The sequence below is a fragment of the Pieris rapae genome, chromosome 9 (genome assembly GCF_905147795.1).
Source record: "Pieris rapae chromosome 9, ilPieRapa1.1, whole genome shotgun sequence".
Lineage (NCBI taxonomy): Eukaryota > Metazoa > Arthropoda > Insecta > Lepidoptera > Pieridae > Pieris > Pieris rapae.
The window spans coordinates 10,091,750-10,110,397 of NC_059517.1; the positions used below are offsets into that span (position 1 = coordinate 10,091,750).

The window sequence follows — 18,648 nt, forward strand, 5'->3', positions numbered from 1 at the left end:
TCTAAAGATATTGATAATGTAATTCTGTCTAAACGTCTAGACAAATCCCATGGGCTATAGTTTTAGTATGTCATAGCACTATTAAAAATAATAATAGTTTTGAAATATGGGAGCATGTTATTTTTAATTAATAAGAGGATAATGTTAAACTGAAAACCACACAAGGTAAAATATTGTTTTATCTGCTTAGGATTAGATTGTTTTACCGACAGACTTTACCACTTAACTAGTATTTTTATTTTCCATTCCGTACCTGACCCATCCATGAGAATTGGCAATTTACCAACAAGACGAGAACCCCTAGTCAACCTTGTTCAACTTGTCTAGCGGTTAGAGAAACAGCTACCCCTCTCGATAACGATTGGCCCAAGTAACTTGACAGATGAGGGATGGAAGGCATTGGATGCAAAGTACGGGGAACCAGGCGTACTGGAAATTCAGGGATCCTATATCAACCTGAACCATTAATAACAAAAGCGATACGATAGAATATGAAGGCCTTTTTAAAATGGCTAAAACAGCTGAAGTCTAGTGGATACTGCATCAAGAGGTTTAAGTGATAGTCTGGCGCGAAGCCAGATGTGAGAAATTAATAAGTCGATGGCAGATACATTTTGTTATTGTTTATGAATGGATTCATTGATAAGCGCATATAAAGATTTTATACATAACAGAGGATACAGGGCCTTAAGGACGTAGCCTATTGCCAATCTCTAAATAAGTTAGTTCTTTTCCCTTTTTATAATCGCTTCTTAAAGTACCCTACTTTAGCATGATAATATATGGTTGAGTTGAATAGTTTATATGTATATCCATTTTGATAGATCGATACACGATTTAAATAACTTCACTCGATAGAAAAAAAATCTAAACGTAGCCAATTTTTGATACTTTAAAATCATTTTATGACGAAAATTTAAATAGAACATGATTTTGAAATTTACACCATATATTTTATCGCAAGCCAGGTAAGGTAATACAAAAATAACAAAATTACATAAATTTTATGTTTTTTAACACTAATAATAATTGTTATTGCGCAGACTACCCCGAGACACTGACTACTTTACTTTTAAACTACTGGATGATTAAGCATTTTTTAAAGCTTTCCAACTGATATATTGCTTCAAGTAAAATAAAATACAAGATTTAATGTGACAAAAAGTTGCAAACATAACATCACGAATAAACCAAGGCCAACTCTCAATAAAGATATAGTTAATGATTTAACATGACAAATCAATCTCTGTGCAATCTTTAACGTTTTCTGTGGTGAGACACATCGCAACAACGAAAATAGCACACAATGCCGAGCGATAAGCTACAATGTTTTAGCTAAACGTTTGGGAGATACGTAATTTTATTTTACGACACAATTCATACACTCGGAAATTGGAATAACATACAATGGCGTTGTAACTGACTTTTGGATTTTAAGCTTTTGTTAATTACTTTTTAGATATTTTGGTTGAAACTAAACGACTCATATAAAAGACTTCATATCGAGTTTGATATAGTTTCGTTTGGAGTAGACTCTTGGGCGCCTGGTAGATAGCACTGGTGACCACAGAGTGCTTTCGTCGCTAAACAAATACCTATCTCAATACAGAGAGGAAATGCTGTCAAACTTACTCTGTCACAGGGACCAAACTTTTTAAACTTCTTTAATTTTTTCCGTTAGAAGTACTTCTTCTGTAACAAGATAAAAATCTTTTCAATGATGTTATATTTTCCCATATTCTACGTTTGTTGAAATAAATCAATATCGTGAATACAGTCGTCAGTTTTCTCGCAAACCAACGTAGATAGTAAAGTAACTACTTTGTCTTTGTACAATTGTAAAATACTAAAATGTTAACTATAGCTTACTTCAGGGTATGGGTTTTTGTGCGCGCTATCATCGTTAAAATTTACTCACATATTTTTTCGTAACGCGCCAAAATAAGTATAACTTAAAAATATACATTTATTAATTTTATTAAAGGAATCCTGACTTATAATGATAAAACATTTTTTTAATTTATTATCTTCAGATTTTATACATTAATTGATAAATTACATAAAAGGCCTAGGATATTCCAATGTTGTTATTTCACGGACTACTCTAAAGCTGTATATTTTATCGTGTTTGCGGACTATGTACTAACACATTATTAAATATTGGTTCTTTTTACTGCTACACGCAAATTCCACCACATAAATTAAAGGAAACCTTAGGATAAAGAAGACAACATGAAAAAGGAAGAGAAATAGAAAGATTTTGCTACGCATCGACTGTCCAATGTCCAATTATCTATTGATACTAAAACGTCTCAAAATACGTGTAAATTCGAATTTCTTCCCCAAATAGTACCATAGTTATAAATGGATGATAGGCGTTATCACTAAAAATATGGATAAATTTTGGTAATATTCAAGCCTACTTCTCGGCTCTAACCTAACCTAACCATGCCTCAAAATTTGTTAACTAATTAGTAAAATTGAATAGTTTAAACTAGCCGTTTTTGCCTCTTTTTGAGGGCACGCTAATTCTCGAACGTAGTATGGTGTTGCACGAATATTTTAAATATTTTAAAGGATACATTATGTATCAATACTTTCTTAGTTTTTATGAAAATTATTCGATCATTTCAAAACTTCAGTTTTAATTAAAAAACCTGGTATATGTATGAAATGGATGTATATAAATAATATAACTGTATATAGGCAGCACACGCAAGAATTACATAAGCCGAGTGCAACATTTCCTGCGGTCATGTGATACGCAACACAACCTCCTAATGGTAACTGAACACGATTAGCACGATTCGACTCTCGTTTCTCATTAAATATTGCCACACATCTGTGGCTGTTGACAAGCGCGCTTAATCATACGGAATAATTTACATATGCGCAACTTCGTTTGGTACAACGAATATTTTGTATGAAATCAAATCTATCTATCTCTTTCTAACAAAGCATAAATACAATTTGAGAGAACGTCGCGAAAAACTTTAGATAAGACTGATGTAGTTATGTATGTACAACACAAAATGTGGTCTTTTCATAAGGAACCTTAAACACTTCAGGACTAATTCAAAAATATTTAGGTTTAAAGACATTTATTGACATAATAGAGGACTTATAAGCTAAAGATACAATTTATCACGTCGTGGGTCATGAAGAGTTTCTAGAGTGAATTAGCGAAGTAGAACTTTGGTGGACTTTCATTTCCGTAGACAACTGGAGTCACTCAAGGGATGGTATTAAAATCTTAATTTAAATATTGCTAGATTGTCTGCACTTTTTTATATATTGTGGGAGTCAGGTGGAGTGCTTCTACCGCAGTAATTGATTCTATACTTATAGGTAGTGAGATTACAAAAATTCCCACTTAGTTGAGCAGAATGTTGTTTTGTGTGTGTGTTTGATTTTATTTATCCTTTTTTAATGGGCCTGGAGGACTGCAAGGTGTAAAAATATGCTTTTAACTCAAGCATTTGACACAGTATATCGCACACAAATACTGATTATTAAGACGTTGATTTATCAAAGGATGATGTCACAATTCGTGAGTGAAGCGATAAAGAAAAATGTCCAACCATTTATTACGTCTAACAGACCGTATTAAATCAGAAAAACTTTTAAGCTATAGGTACATTATCTATTGAATTTGATTTTTATATGGACTTATAGAAACGGACGTAACTCTTCAAGGTTATAATGATCTGTTTGATAAAATCAAGCGTGAAAAGAAATCTTATACATAATATGTTTCATGAAAAAGTTAAACAAATACTCCGGATTCTAACCTAGCACTTCCAGTTTTAACGTAAATTCCTTTTACAAGAATTTTTTAGGGGGTGCGTTTCCGGCCTTTGAGGAAGAAGTATCCTCTTTCTTTAAACAATTAGGGTCGTATCTCCCAGGGACGACCGCCTGATACGCGTCTTGTAAAGCAGAACGTGAAGAATTCCAGCTATTAACGTGATGCTGATAAAATTTACTTCGTCATCATTATGTCAGTGAAATAATCTTAAACTGCTGGACGTGAGTGGTTATTTCGCAACTGGCAACTCTACAGTGAACACAGATGTAAAGCAACAGTATTATTATCTGTTTTGATCTGATAGAAGTCAATCGCTGTCATGTGGCACATCGCCAGTCAGGGGTTATTGGCAGCAGCACAGGTTTAGCGAATAAAAACTATTAATGCCATGTTTTTTTACACTGTATTATTACTACTCGCAGTATTATTCGCGTCATACATCACGTATTTTCGAGACACAGATAGCATAGAATAAAATATGATGAAAATGTATGGATATGTTCCACTAAATTTGAAGTGAGTTTAATGGTTTAAAATATGAGCTTTTAATTAAAATACGGGTAGTGGGGTTGCGTCGCTAACAAAAACTTGGCTATCTACGGGTTTACAAATTTAGATGACACTTATGTTATTGGAAACGAGAATGTCAAATAACAATGTGGTTAAAACTAAAGGGCTTATTTTGGCTTCAAGTGTGCGATAATTGCTTACATTAGGTTTACTTTATATTATAATGTTAGGTTTTATAAGACCTGTATTCAGATTCTTATTATGAAAATGACTAGGATTTTTAAAATTATTTATTTAAAAAATATACGGGGCTCTACGGATCACAGTCGAGACTTACATTTCGGTCAATATAGAGATTTGAAATAACAAAACTTTCCGGAGGGCCGAATTCTGGTGGAGAGTTGGGTATTACATTTAATAAAGTTTTAAAAATCTCCATCGATCCTATTTGTGCTATTAAAGTTCAAAACTTTAGGTTTTTTGGATTTCTCTCGCAAATGGTTAGTTTGTTTTTGACCACTATTTTTATGTCTAAATTGACCGGAATATTAGCGCAATGTATAACTAAATACGTATGTCAAAAATGTGTTTGACTTTGATTCAGTCAGGCCAAAAATCGCTCTCCGTATTGTAACTTGGACTAATATAGTTGTCATTATGGTTACCATTTTATGCTATGCACACTGTAACTATGACAACAAACGCCGCAGCATCATTGCATTCTCAATCTACATTAAATATTGTCTTAGGAATTTGAAACATAACCGTTAAAAATAACGGTAACAAACTACCTTTCGAAGCGATATTTTATTACGTGAATAAGTATGTATAAGCAAAGACCATAACTAGTTATGATTAGACAATGCTAAACATGTTTTGTCTAAATAGATACCTATGCTATTTATAACATTTTTTAATTCATTTATTTATGTTATAGGTACAATTTTCCTTTATGCGATAAATGTGGATTACAAAACATATTTTATTCGTTTCTTTCTAACGTCAAACGAATGAAAAAATCATAAACAAACAAATAAAACCGCTTTTTAACACGAATCAAAATCGCGTTCTAAATTTAAACCTCCCGCCAATCGACCTAAATTCCCGCGTTTACTCAGTTTTGACTTTTGATGTTAGTTGTAGTGAAATGAAAAATGTAATCTTCTTTGTTTTTGAGAATTAAAAACGTAAATTAATTCTATTGTCAGTTCATTTATAAGGAAGGAATCTAAATAGGCATGCATAAGGTCGACATTATTGTTTATTTGATTATAATATACAAATGAAATAAGCTTATAAAGAAAATACAAATTTTCGAACCAAGTTCCGGGCATCGCATATTTTTTATTTGTAATTATTTTAAGAATTTTAAAAGTGATTGTCTGGAGAGAGCCCGCCCGCTGCAGAATATAATATTCTTATTATTGTTTTAACGTACAAAGTTAATACATATAAAACGTACATTATATTTACTAGATAAAATGAATAACATTAAACCTTATAATATGATCGATCCACATCTGATCTTAATTTCTTCTTCACATCATGAGTGATGCGTTATAAATAGACCAATGACACGACTTCGACGACCGATGACGGAGCGTGACGTCATTGCTTACGTCACTGTCATGTTATCTTTATCTATAATCTGTTAACTATCAAAACATTCGTATTCATTCATTATATTCATATCGTTGATATGCTACAAACTATAAAGTTTTATTAAATGTAATTGCAAAAACTGATTTGACAGTGACAGTGATACTACAAACTTTTAGATCTAGGCCTCAGATTTCTGTATGCGTTTAATGATCATATTTCAATCTAATAGACAAGTGGGTGATCCCCCTTCTGTGCCTGACACACGCCATCGATGACTGGGTCTGAGGCACGCCGGTTTTCTTCACGATGTTTTCCTTCACCCTGAGCGAGTGTTAAGAAAGAAACACAGAAAGTCGAACCTATGACCTTGGGGATTCCATTCGCTGTCACTGAAGCCAGTTGGCACCCGACAATATTTACGTAAACCAAACAATTTTACGTCATTTGTAGTGTGTGGTCTGTGTCCATAATTTGTACAAGACGCAACCTCCAGCTTGCACAGATTATCTCATAACTATAAAGTAATGTAATAAATATATTATTTAAACTATAAGCCTACCTTTAAGAACTTGGTATATGATATCTATATACTGTATATACTTTCATGTCAAAGAAGACATCGTTTTTATGAATATTGTAAATACGGTATATTCAGGAAATAAAAACATATAACTTATATATATTGCAGTCTCACCGGAAAGCATGGTCACGTGTTTACTGTCATTTTAAATGTGATACCCGTACGCGAGGCAGACATGCATACGTTTGATTTTATATACTGTATTATATATATATATATATTTATACTGTATTATATATATGATATATTTCTGCAAAAAACTTCAATATTCCGGTAACAACCCTTAAACCTTGGGAGACCTCACTGCCAAGAAGTATTAAAAGAAAAATAAGAAATAAAAATCGTCTCAGACGTTATTCCGCTAGAGAAACGAATATTCTAACTCGTAAACTTATAAACCGTAAAGTGAAATACCTCCAACAAGATATCAATGCTGCAATAATAAATCACCATGACAACCTGTGGGTTCGTAAACTTAGAAAAGTTGACAATCCTTGTGCCGATTTATGGCGCATTGCCAAAGGGCTGAAATCAACTTCTACCCCACTTTTAGCCCCACTTAAAACTAAAGATGGTTCCACTACCTCAAATATCAAGGAACAGTGTGAAGTTTTAGCTAATGCTTTTTCTAACAATATGATGCTCACCCATAACTGGCCCAGCAACGAGCAGTCTGTTGTCGATGCCTCCTGGCACTCTCTAGACTGCCTCCAACAAGATGGTTATCAAATTCAACTGGTTAAACCAGCTGAAGTAGCTAAATTTATATCCTCTCTCAAAACTCGTAAAGCAGCTGGACCGGACGAAATCTCGAATCACTTAATCAAACACTTACCCCAAAAATGTATTGTGCTGCTTACAAAAATATTTAATGCCTGCTTACTGACTGCATATTTCCCTAATGACTGGAAAGTAGCCAAAGTTATCGCAATACGCAAGCCGGGCAAAGATCCATCTGATCCTGCAGGTTATCGTCCAATTAGCCTCCTACCATGCCTAGGAAAACTTTTTGAAAAAATCTTATGCATCCGACTTCGCCGAGTGACAGAGCTTATAATAATTGATGAGCAGTTTGGCTTCCGTGAAGGTCATTCATCTACCCAACAGCTCGCTAGAGTAGCCGAGACTGTGTCTCATGGACTCAATTTGCGTGAGTCGACAGGCATGTTCCTCCTTGATATTGAGAAAGCCTTTGACACAGTCTGGCACCAAGCCCTTATCCACAAACTACTAAAAATTGGCGTACCTATAGCAATAATTAAAATAATGAAATCGTACTTAACCCATAGATCTTTTAAGGTGCACATAAATAGCACACTCTCTTCCCCCAAATCGGTCCTAGCCGGAGTCCCCCAAGGATCAATTCTTGGTCCCCAGCTCTTTTTACTATACCTTAACGATATACCTATACAAACCCGCACCAATCTCGCCTGTTTTGCCGATGATACGGCATCCTTTACCTCTTCCAAAGACCTGGATTTGATAATAAGTCGCCTCCAACTTTCACTCGATTTATTGACTAATTTTTTTAAGACGTGGAAATTAAAAATTAACGCCTCTAAAACAGAGGCAATTATGTTCTCCGGGACTAGGTCGCTACCATCTCGTACCCTCAACATTGAAGGTTATGCGATTCCATGGAGTCGCTCTGTTAAGTACTTGGGTGTCATATTGGACAATAAACTCAACTGGACCCTCAACACGCAACACATTAGGCTCAAGAGCATGAAGGCTTTGAATGCACTGAGCCCCATCCTTAATAGAAGATCGTGCCTCAGTAGCAAAACTAAGCTAAGTGTATATCGCACTTTAGTGCGACCATGCATAACATATGCCTGCCCAGTATGGAGCAGTACATGCCCTACTAACTTAAACAGCCTACAAGTTGTCCAAAATAAAGCATTAAAATACGCATTTAATACTCCGTTTCGAACAAACCTCCTAAATCTTCATATTAATATTAAGTTTCCCACTATTTACGAGTTCATATACAAACAATCTAAGAAATTCTATTTACATAACAACCGACATAGTATAAATAAATATATTAATAACCTTTGCAAAACGCGGAAGAAAAATTTACCTTACATCGATAAATACAACCGATACAAATTACCCCATCACTTGTTTCTTTAGTGCGATGAATGACAGGCCTGCGCAGGTGCGCGAGTATTGGTCATCGCGTCGCGCGCGACCTCCGATCTTATTATCAATGATATAGAGCCGGAATGCGCGTGCGTCGCGTTATCGATGCTCGCGCCCTTAGCGGGTGACTGTTCCTATTATGATTGCTTGCCGTCCGCTCCTTTGTTCTCGGTGCTATAATACCCTATTTTTAATTTTATTTTTATAATTATACCCTATTTTTATTGTTAGTTATAATTCATTATTTAGTTAAATCTAGATATGTCAAAAATCGCAAATCTCAGCTAAAGATTGCATAGTTTACCTTATTATCAATGCTAAATCTCGAATTATTATAACTTTAGTTTTTATCTGTTCCTTCTCATAAGTTTTTTTAAAAAAGCAATACGGCTTTTAATAAAACGTGTTAGTTATAAGTTTGCTACATTCCAGGAATTAATGTACACTGGACATGTAGCACTTTTAATTTTTATTGAACATTAAATAAAGAATTTTTGAAATTGAATTGATTTTATATACACGACTTGTTTCTTGTTAAACATTGTTTACATGGATGATATAATTGTTTACATTGTTAAGTGGACAGGTTGAAATGCATATAATGTGGTATGGTTATAAATAATATGTTTTATCATTTCACATACAAAACGCAACGCTTTTTTTCTTACAGAGGCCAAAGTCAAATCATACATTTTAATTAAGCCTATTGCCAAGTTACTTTTGAAAGTCAGAATTACGAGTTGACCCTTCCAAAAGGTAGTTTCATATGGGCGAGAAATCCATACTTAATCTTTTTAGATAGTTCTTACAATATTTTGTGTACATTGGTTTGATAATTATATGTGACGACCATGTACCTAGAATAAAAAAAACTACTATACTAAAATAGTACTGTAAAAAGGCCACAGATAACTAATTTTTTATGTAGGTAGGTACAGTGCTTACAGAAACTTTCATTTTAACTATATATATTTATTAAACGGAAAGTATTCTTCGTAGTAGTGTAGAAGATAGGTAAAAGTCTCCATGGAAGGCAGGCGAGGCGTTGGGTAACGACATGAGGGTAGCCAGGGTTGAAGGGTTCATGTTAGAGGAAGCCTTTGTCCAGAGACAAGATGATTACAGCAATAGAGGCTTATTTTTTTTTCTAAAAATTACTCTTTTTTCGTCAAACGAATCTTCTTAAGAATGAATGTAACTGACTAAAACAGAACATTCATTTTATAGATTTAAAATTTTTTTGAGGTATGAAAGTTTTTATATACAATTCAATGTTACAAGTGTAGCCTTAACGCCAAGTTATAATCATGAAAGCGTAAATAAATATTCGGTACGTTTTCCTCATCCAAACCGCTAAATATAACAAAGTTTAGATAAACAATGTAACAGATTATTGTGGATATAAAACGTGAGAGGAATCGCTTCACAGCGAGAAGAATATTTTGAATTAACTGTTCAAGTTATCGCAGAATATGGTTAAAAGGAGTATCACCTGCACCATGAGCACATCTTCACGTACTTACCCTCGCTTTTACACCATCACACAACACAGCCAAGTTAGGTATTGATTAGTTAGATGCATTGAATATTTTTTGTTGGTTTGTTTACTTTTGTTAATTTTTGAAACTTTTTGTTAAATTATGTATTCCATCTCTGGATATATTCTCAGTGTATCTATTTGTTATTATATATAATTTATGTTAGCTGTAGGATTACAAAACATATTAATAAATAAAATATTACAAGTCTCACGATAATTTTTGGTTTTTTATCATTAAGTGAAGGCAGATTTAATTTTCAGTAAAAATATCTATTTTTTTCCTTTAATAACGATTGTTATACGAGTATTATCTATAAGCAATTAAGAAAATTCTTGTATCTACTGTAATACAGGAACTATTTGTATTGTTGCCAATTCGTTTGTTACTAGGCATTGTTTTGTTCGGATATAATCGTATGTTTATTTGATGAACATGGGGAATGTAACCTGGTGGATACCAGAAAAAATATTTCTTTTTGTTTCTTCTGACTTTCATTTATATACGTCAAAACGCTTGCTCTAATTTCACTACTCTTTCGTCTCTGTCTTTCCAATATTGTTAACGTTATGTTGAAAAGAACAGATATATATATTTACTTGCATTACACATGTGAAACTGTTTAAAGAATCACGAAGATATTATAAATCATTTAAAAAACCAGCCATATAAAAATTGGAATGCAATTGTCATATTATTATTGTTTATGAGTTAACATAACCATCAAATATACTGTATTTACAATTCTTTTTAACCTACATACATAGTAATAATAAAAATAATTTATTTTTTGTATGTAAAATTATCATAATGTAAAAACTTATGGTCTAAATACCTAGCCTTTAAAACTTTAATCCCCATGTTATATAGAAATATTATTTGTAAACATTAACAGTTAACATTAACATTAACAGTTAACACATCCTTTGAGAGAGGAAGAAGGTCGCTTTTGAAACAATTGAAGGTCGTATTTCCCAGGGAATCAATTTCACAGTTCGAATAAATGCCTAATGATGTTCGAATAAATGACCATAGAAGACTCAAGGTGATGCGAATGAAATTTGAACTACTCACTATACAGACTAGATATATGTCATCTGGGTTAACGAATATACTTTATTCAAGATACAGCCGATCCCCATAATACTTGACCCAAATGCTCAAAGACCATTAAAAAAATTAAATTAGTTCTTATAGTATGAGTTTAAAGAATATTTTCGTTCAACTTGATTGAAGTCATATGGTGTTTCTGACCTATTTCTTAAGCTGCGAGATAGATTTGATTTTTTATATACTTCCGTTTTCATGTTAATTGACTTATTTATTTAATTGCTAAACTACAACAAATTTGGCCACGCTCTAATGAAAACCAAACCAGTACATCGTTTTCAAATCTAGGCCTCAGTTCTGTATCTGTTTTATGATCAATTGTCAATGTACTACACAAGCAGAAGATCAATATCTTCTATGCTTGACATACGCCGTTGACTATTTGGATCTCCATCAATAATCCATTGGTATGTCGCATAGCCAGGACTCGATCCTACGACCTCAAGAAAGTCGTACACTGACGCCACTAGGCCAACACGTCTTTAACCGTTCGTGTTTATATCTCTCGAAGCAATAACAATCACTCTTGAGTCTGTCTACACGCAAAAATCCTACCACGAAAGTTGACGCTACGCTGAAAAACAAGAGTAACTCACCTCTTCCACCGACTTCTTGGAGAACTCGTTCATGGATACAATCCATTGCTGCACAAGTTCATTCACAATAACCAAATCATTATATAACCACGTCAATAATTCATTCACCCATTGAACGCTCGGCGCATCTGGGCCCGTACAAGTCGGTACTATGATGCTCTGATGCTTCCTTATTGACAGTTGTTCTGGCCCCGGGGACATGCGGCCCATTCGCTTCTTGACCGCCGGCGGGGTTGCTGGCACAAAGCTCGTTGGTTTGCTGGGTTTGAACGCACCACTCTTTATCTTAGCACTAGTCGCTAGCACACTATCTGCGCTAGTGATAATTTCGTTCGCTGTCTTTTTCGGTTCATCGTTTATCTTTTTTTCCACCTTTTCCTCAGTTTTCTTTCCATACTTTCCATAAACCCACTTCGCGATACCAAGTAACACTATTGAGAATAGAATCCATATGAATATAAGCATCACTAGGTTGTCCATGGCTGTGTCCATATGGTCGAAACTACATATGAGATCGTCCACCGCTTCTGCAAGGTCAGCCATAGTTTTCCATGGTGCCTCCCACCACGCGGCGTGATGATCCGCCGAATGACCACCCAATACTGACTTGGAGCCAGACATTTTTTCTCTATTTTTGACCGTTCTATTTTCGAACTCAGCTGTCTGTCTCGCTCGTTTCTCACTCTGTGCGTTCTAAAACTGCATTACGGTGTTTCTCTATAATCTATGCATTTCTGAACGTAACATAGATTATATCGTTCGTTCGTCTTGTAGTTTCCGAGGTTTTATATCACTGCATAATCTGCAAAGAAAAGAAAAAAAAATATTAACAAATTAAATTGTTGCGGTATTATTTTTTTCTTTAGCTTGTTTGTCTTATTAAACTCAAATTTACTTTATTCATACTATAAAGTACACTTATGAATATCAGAAGAAAAGATATTAAATTGATTCAAAATTTACATTTACTACCAGTTCGCAAGTCAAGGGCGTAGAGCGGGCAAGAAACTCTCCGCCATTTTTTAATATCGCAAAGTTTTGAGTAATGTAACTTATTTTTAAGAAAGACCAGCCACAAATATTTGAACTGGAGCAAATCAATACCAAGAAATAGGATCACTTAAATAATCGTCGAATTTATAAAAGGCTCTATTGATTAATTTACGTTTAACGAAAATTTTTGAATTATTCAGTGATAATGTTCTGATTTCGCTTGGGATTGTTGTAAAAACGAATACAAATTCGTAGATAAAAATGTTTATTTTAAAGTCAAGAAACACGGACCTCGCCCTCGAAAAAAAATTCCTATATTTGTGCGTTAAAATAACCACAGGTAAATACGTAAACATAATAAACTTAACAAGGTTAAGACTTTGGACCATCATGTTTTTTAGCTCAATTAAATTCCGAACAGTTTTATCAAACATTAACATACAGTGAGGTCACAGTGGGTCACTGAGTCAGATGGTGATGTAATTCCTAATTGTGTCTGTATTATTTATTGCATTTAAGAAATAAATTTTAAATCACGTATACTTCTTAATTTTAGAACTAAGAATCGTGGTTTAATTCTGACGAAAAAAATTCGAACACATCAACGTGCGACTCTCATCTCTGAGGTCGTTTGTTCGATACCCGGCTGTCGACGGCGTGTGCACAGAAGGCTCACCTATTAGATAGATCATAAAACAGATACAGATACCAAAAGGTTGGAACGTCACTGATTTATTTTTATGAAGTTCACATCAACTCATCATATATGTATATAATAATTTTTCTACAAGTTACAATCTATATATTCCATAATACATACATGAAAATATTGATAAAGTTTACAATAAGCAATAAAAATTCTACACTTCTTAAATAGAGGAGCAAAAAGTTTATAGGTATAACTACAAATTTTACTTCTTCAATAAAATTTGATAACTAAAACAAATTATAATGGTTCCTATGGCAGTGTACCTTTCATGCTGGCAACAATTCATAGATGTATTGCGATACTTATACGTGAAGCATGGAAAGCATTAGACCTGGGTTCGACGGTGCCAGGCGCCAACTTAAATCTTTAATAAGTTTCTACTCCAAAGCAAACAAAATACTTACTTAGTATTAATATAAAGAACTAAGCTTCTATCTGGAAAATTCCAAAAAGATTGGTACGTTTATCAAAATGATATATCCGAGCATAATTTAGTGCTACGCTCGATACTGATTAGCTTGATTTTCTTTCTCTACACAGATACATTCGCTATGCGTATTCTACAAAGTGAACAATGGAATGCGTTCTGAAGAGTATGAGAGCCGTATTAACTCAATTTCATCCGCTGATGATGGCTGGAAGTCTTCAACTGCCCGCTTCACTAGAATTTCTTTTCCGAGCTTTCGGACTGTGGATTCGACTCCCGGTTTTGCTTGGGATATAAGCCCATTTGTTTAAAAAGAGAGCTAACTTCTCCCTCCAAAGCCGATAGCTATCTTTTGACTATCTTTTTAGGGCGTCATGTATGATGTTTTGCCCCCAATCTATGACGGCTAGCGGAATATGTGTAGAAGATTTTTATCCACAACAATATAACGAAGATATACATAAAGTAGTTGCTATATAGTTAGTTGTAAAAGCAGCACCATTAGTGCAATAAAATCGTATATTTCACTTTTATGGCCAATTGTCAACGATGCAACATTATTGTATTAACAATACAAAACATGTCATTTTATAATGGCTACTATAAAATTTGTTTTATAGGCTTTAGTTTTAGATGTTCTCGAAGTAATTCAGAGCGGGAAGCCTTGTGACTTAAAAATACCTTCTGTAATCTTAAGTCAAATAGTTTAGTAAAAAATCTGTATACATTTCCAAATTCCCTCTGCAAAAACCAATCTAGGAGTTCAGTCATTCGAATTCTCAATCAAGCAATCGCTTATTAGTAAGCTGAAAGTGTAATGATGTTTTTTTTTGTAGCATTTATGTCTACCGAAATTGTCATATATATCAGTTATACATTATATATGATGTGGTTAACAAATATATTATATATATATATAAAATATTACACAGCATGTGTCATGGGTCGTGGTCATGTCTTCCTTTAAGATATCTATGCCATTTCAAACTTACTTAAAGAAAAAATATTAATAAAAATAAACTTTCGGTTATTTTTATCTCACTCGTTTCGATTCGTTATATTTTACGCTATCTGAGCAAGTTTAAAAAAAACCTCTATGAAAACCAGCGGCGTTATAACTGTGGTTCCGCCTTAGATTTCTGTATGTTTCGTGATAAATATTATATAAAAATCCTCGGTTAGCTCGTCTAACATACCAATTGTTTAGAGTCGAGGTCATTGTCTTCACAGTTAAAATCATAGGCCGTGACTTACCGTATCCAAAATGTTCTTAAAATTTATGAATTGCCATGATCTTGAACGTAAAATTTATTTATTCATAAAGTATGTATACACACCGATACGCCAGTACGATAATGTCGATTTTTTTTATTAAATAAATGATACTCAATATCGCTACCGTGAACTCATTCTGCGAACATATGTCGATAGTGTCGGAGACTTCATGCAGTGTGCACTGTCTTTGTTAACGGGATCTGGACAACAGCAGACTGGTTCTGGCCTTTGGTAATAACAGCCTTGGCTTCCGTTCGCACATAATATCCACTAGGTACACAGAGACCGAGAGAAGTTCTTGGACATAGGTTGTTCACCACCCCTCGCAACATTTTCAACTTCATAGTAGGGATGTAAACCAATTTGAATTATTGAATACGACTACGTAGGGTCCATACCCTATAGGTCATTATACAGCAGTATTTCCTTACGCGTGGGCCATACGCGTCACAGGGGGGCAATTTGATTGTTAAGGTAGGGTTTAATTCGAAAATTGATTTAGATTTTGAATAACAATCTTACACTATTTGTGTTACTTTACAAACTGTGTTGCCTTAATAGTGAACAAAAATCTTTAGTGACAAGAAAACCAACTGGGGCTGCCGCTAAGCAAATCATAAAGGGCTCAAGTATAAGTATTTCCTGCAACTTCAAAAGGTAACCTTTGGCGTAGAGACACTTGGGTGGTGAGTTCAAGAAATGCTGCCAGGATTTAAAGTATACTACTACAGGCACCAAACTTTTTATATTTTTTTATAGTCATTTTTAATTATTTTTAATACTACTGTTAAGACTAAAAGTTATCATTACTAATAAAAGCTTTAAAAATATATTGTAAGGAATAAGACCTCGATTCACCAAGCTATTAAAGTTAAATTTTACTTAAAGCAAAGTGTGTCTCACTTCGTTCTTGACATTCGTTATATGACATCATTAAGAATATAAATTTCACGGCTAAAACTATAAAACCCTTTCACATTAGTTGTACAGTCATATGACCAAGATCTTGTTTTTAAGAAATATTGTGAAAAATGTTATACTCTGTTATTATGCTACATATTACTGATATGCTATAACTGTTATATCAATATAACACTCTGGTTATCAATGAAATGTCTCCAGGAGCTCCCCATTCTGTTATTCTGTTATTCATATGTGTTAATTCAACAAGAGTTAAGACTGCTGGTACGCATAATATAGTAATATAGAAGACGAGGTAAAATGCTTGCTATAACCTTTTTAGGTCTGGACCTCAGTGATCTGTATTTGTATCATGATCATTTGTCAATAAAGGCAAGTTCCACGCCGAAATGTCACTTTTTGGGTCTTAGGCAAGCCGGATTCCTCACGATGTTTTCCTTCACCGTTCGAGGGAATGTTAATAAATAACATAGAAATAAAGTCCGTTGGTGCACAGCCGTAAATCGAACCTATGACCTCAGGGGTGAGAGTCGCAGGCTAAAGCCACTACATCAACACTACTCGCTACAAATAAAGGGGAAAATAAAAGTGATCTCAGTTACGTGTAACCTTGCTATTCGAACAATGTTAACGTCAATTAATGAATGGTAATCGAATCGACGAAGCGAGAAGAATCTCTCATGAGCATAATTTATTACATTATGTGTACTGATTTATTCCATATTTTAAGACACTGTCCGCAAAACAATAAGCTTAAAAATGTCCTTTCCATTGTTAATAATCTGGGAATTTTGAGAAATAAGTTTTAGTCACAGTTAGTTTTTGTGCACTAGCAAATAAGTCATCAAAACAATTATTGACAGTTCTGAGAACTTGATTTAAGTTTGATTTTCAGTGAAGTATGGGACTGTCAAATAAGTTTTGGACATACGCGAGTAGTGACGGGTCAAAATTCATTGCAATCTAAGTTTGATTGTATGTTTACAATGAAAGTATGTTTATGTAGATACTTTTTTGCAAATATTATTTTATTCATAATTATCTTTATTTCTAATGCAAAAATAAAAAATATTTACATTATTCTTAACCTATATACTGATAATAATAATCTTAAAAAATTATCAATAGAATTCTAGAATATTCTATAAACACAAAATGTATATCATATAATTTAGAAGTAAAGGTGATTTTTCTCTCTATCTCTAGAAGTTGTGCCGTCAAACCAGCATTTAAGAAGTACATATATACATACTGGGAGTGTTTATTGTACAAAATATTAAATTCAGCGTTGCATGGCCTGAAAAAAAAAATTAAACGCAATTTCTTATTACTTTTTTGCTGATTGTACGAGCCGCGTTTTATAAGTTATATATATCCAAACAAAGTTTGATATATTCAGCTTAACGAACTTTCTTCTGATAGAGTCATATATAGACTAGAAGATTGTATGAAAAAATAATTCGAAAGATTGTGTCTTCAAAAAGATTCCATACCTCAAAACTTTTTAACGAATTTAGAGTACATAAATTATTTTAACCAAATATGAGGCCCAAACAAAACTGAACTCCACGTAAGACAACACAGCGCAGTCTGTCCAACCACACACATTGAATAAAATTCAACCACAAACAATTTTTATATCATAAATATAATCTATGATATCAAACTTAAAAAAAATAGAATACCTGAAAAAATGCACGCACACAACCACTCGATATAAAATCCGCGGAAACACTGGTATAACACTAAAATCGGCTAGTATTTATAAACATCGGTAATTTATAACTTATTTTATGAGCTCTAAGGATTATTTTCGGATGGCCTGGATAAAGTTGAAGATTACGATTAATATTGTTATAACAACGTTAACTAATGATATTGTTTTGTTTTCCTAAATTAAACCCTTTTTAAATTACCTTAAATTTGCTTAATTCAAAGTAGATTTCAACGTAATATAAATATAAATAAATCAGCGAATGTTAAATGAAATAAAGAATTGTTTTTAAAAACCAGACGGTTTTCTTTTAGGTTAGTGTAGTAGTAATGTGAAAAGATTTTTCCTTGGTGTGCAGGTAAACTTATTCAGACGGTGAAGGAAAACATCGTGAGTTTCCTCGACTAAATCTAGAATGTCACTTAAAATTAAATCTGCCTTCTAGAACTTATAAACCGTCTTTTCGACATATTTGTCGGAGCTCAAGCGAAGATTCTGTCCTGAGATACCTTTTGTAATACAAGCGTTAGTCTCATATTCTAGAACAGCGATCAAACTTAAATAAAAGGTCCAACCATATTGTGAAATTTTGGACATATTTGACAGCGAATAAAACGATATTAATTACAGACTATAGACTCAAATCATGGCGTGTGTCAGCCAAAGTTAACACACAAAATAAAGGTAACAACAGGCATTTTATTGTTAAAGGATCTATAC

General features: G+C 33.6%; 1 protein-coding gene across 7 annotated transcripts in view; it reads right to left on the minus strand.

Annotated features, from left to right (window-relative positions):
- LOC110999376 overlaps positions 1-18,648 on the minus strand; it is a 40,871-nt gene that overhangs the window by 14,994 nt on the left and 7,229 nt on the right. For 6 of the 7 annotated variants that reach the window (XR_006750404.1, XM_022268396.2, XM_022268394.2 and 3 more), the window contains exon 2: positions 11,890-12,691. Coding sequence is in view for 6 of the 7 variants with exons in the window: in XM_022268396.2 (XP_022124088.2) it covers positions 11,890-12,510 (621 nt within the window). In the remaining variant the exon portion in view is untranslated. Of the gene's footprint in view, positions 1-11,889; positions 12,692-17,899; positions 17,954-18,648 lie in introns of those variants that run through there. The other variant, XM_022268393.2, reaches the window with a different exon arrangement.